The sequence below is a fragment of the Chaetura pelagica genome, unplaced genomic scaffold (genome assembly GCF_000747805.2).
Source record: "Chaetura pelagica isolate M959 unplaced genomic scaffold, ChaPel_1.0 scaffold304, whole genome shotgun sequence".
NCBI lineage: Eukaryota > Metazoa > Chordata > Aves > Apodiformes > Apodidae > Chaetura > Chaetura pelagica.
Genome location: NW_009952972.1, coordinates 3,517 through 4,550, shown reverse-complemented (window position 1 = coordinate 4,550; position 1,034 = coordinate 3,517). Strand labels below are relative to the sequence as shown.

The 1,034-nt window shown below is 65.9% G+C and overlaps 1 protein-coding gene across 1 annotated transcript in view; it reads left to right on the top strand.

Annotated features, from left to right (window-relative positions):
- Positions 1–234: 234 nt before the first annotated feature.
- LOC104387168 (toll-like receptor 13) overlaps positions 235–1,034 on the top strand; it is a gene marked incomplete at its 3' end in the record, with an annotated part of 2,660 nt that continues 1,860 nt past the window's right edge. The window contains 1 exon segment of the mRNA XM_009995865.1: positions 235–1,026. Within this exon segment, the coding sequence (XP_009994167.1) occupies positions 235–1,026 (792 nt within the window).

Sequence of the window (1,034 nt, the reverse complement as noted above, 5' to 3'; positions counted from 1 at the left end):
CTCCTGGGGGGGTTCCTGGGGGTCCCAGGGCCATTCATGGGGGTCCCGGGGATCCCGAGGCGTTTCCTGGGGTTCGGGGGGAGGTTCCCAGGGGGTCTCCTGCTGTTCCCGTGGGTCCTGCTGGGGGTCCCGGGGGTCCTAGGGGGGTTCCTGGAGGTCCCGGGGGGGTTCCTGGGGGTCCCGAGACCATTCATGGGGGTCCCGGGGGGGTTCCTGGGGGTCCCAAGGCCGTTAATGGGGTTGCCGGGGGTCCCAGGGGTGTTCCTGGGGTTCCTGGGGGGGTTCCCAGGGGGGGTCTCCCCTTACAGGTTCAGGAACTACAGCTTCCGGAACTGCATCCAATCCCCCCGGGACCCCCGGCGGTTCCGCTGCCTCCAGCGCTTCCTGCGCTCGGTTCCCGCCGCGCTGGGCGATTTACCCTCCTCCGCCACCTCCCTCAACCTCTCCCACAACCTCCTGGGCCACCTCCCGGGGGGCTCCTTCCGCCCCCTCCCCTCTTTGCAGACCCTCGACTTGTCCCACAACCTTTTGGCCTCCGTTTCCCCGGGGGCTTTTTTAGGCTTGGGGGGTTTGTCCTCTTTGGATTTATCCCGGAACTTTTTGGCCCGACTTCCCGGGGGGGTTTTTTTGGGGTTGGGGAACTTGTCCCGACTCCGATTGGACCACAACCCTTTGACCACCTTGGCTACCGATTCCCTGAGCCCACTGGCCAACCTGACCCACCTGTCCCTGAGGGGGGGTCGGTTGGTCACCCTGGGCTCCGTGGTCCCGTCGCTTCTCCCCTTGCCCCGCCTGCAGCTCCTGGATCTGTGCGGGAACCGCCTGGAATCCCTGGGTCCCGGGCCCCCTTTCCCCCTTTCCCTGGTGACCCTGAAACTCTGCAACAACTCCCTGGGGGGTCTCGTGGGGGGGACCCCCGAGTTGTTCCCCGTTTCCCTGCGTTTCCTGGACTTTTCCTACAACAACATCACGGAAGCGGCGCCATTTTCCCGGCTCCGTTTGGGCAACTTGAGCCGTTTCCGAGTGGCCGGGAA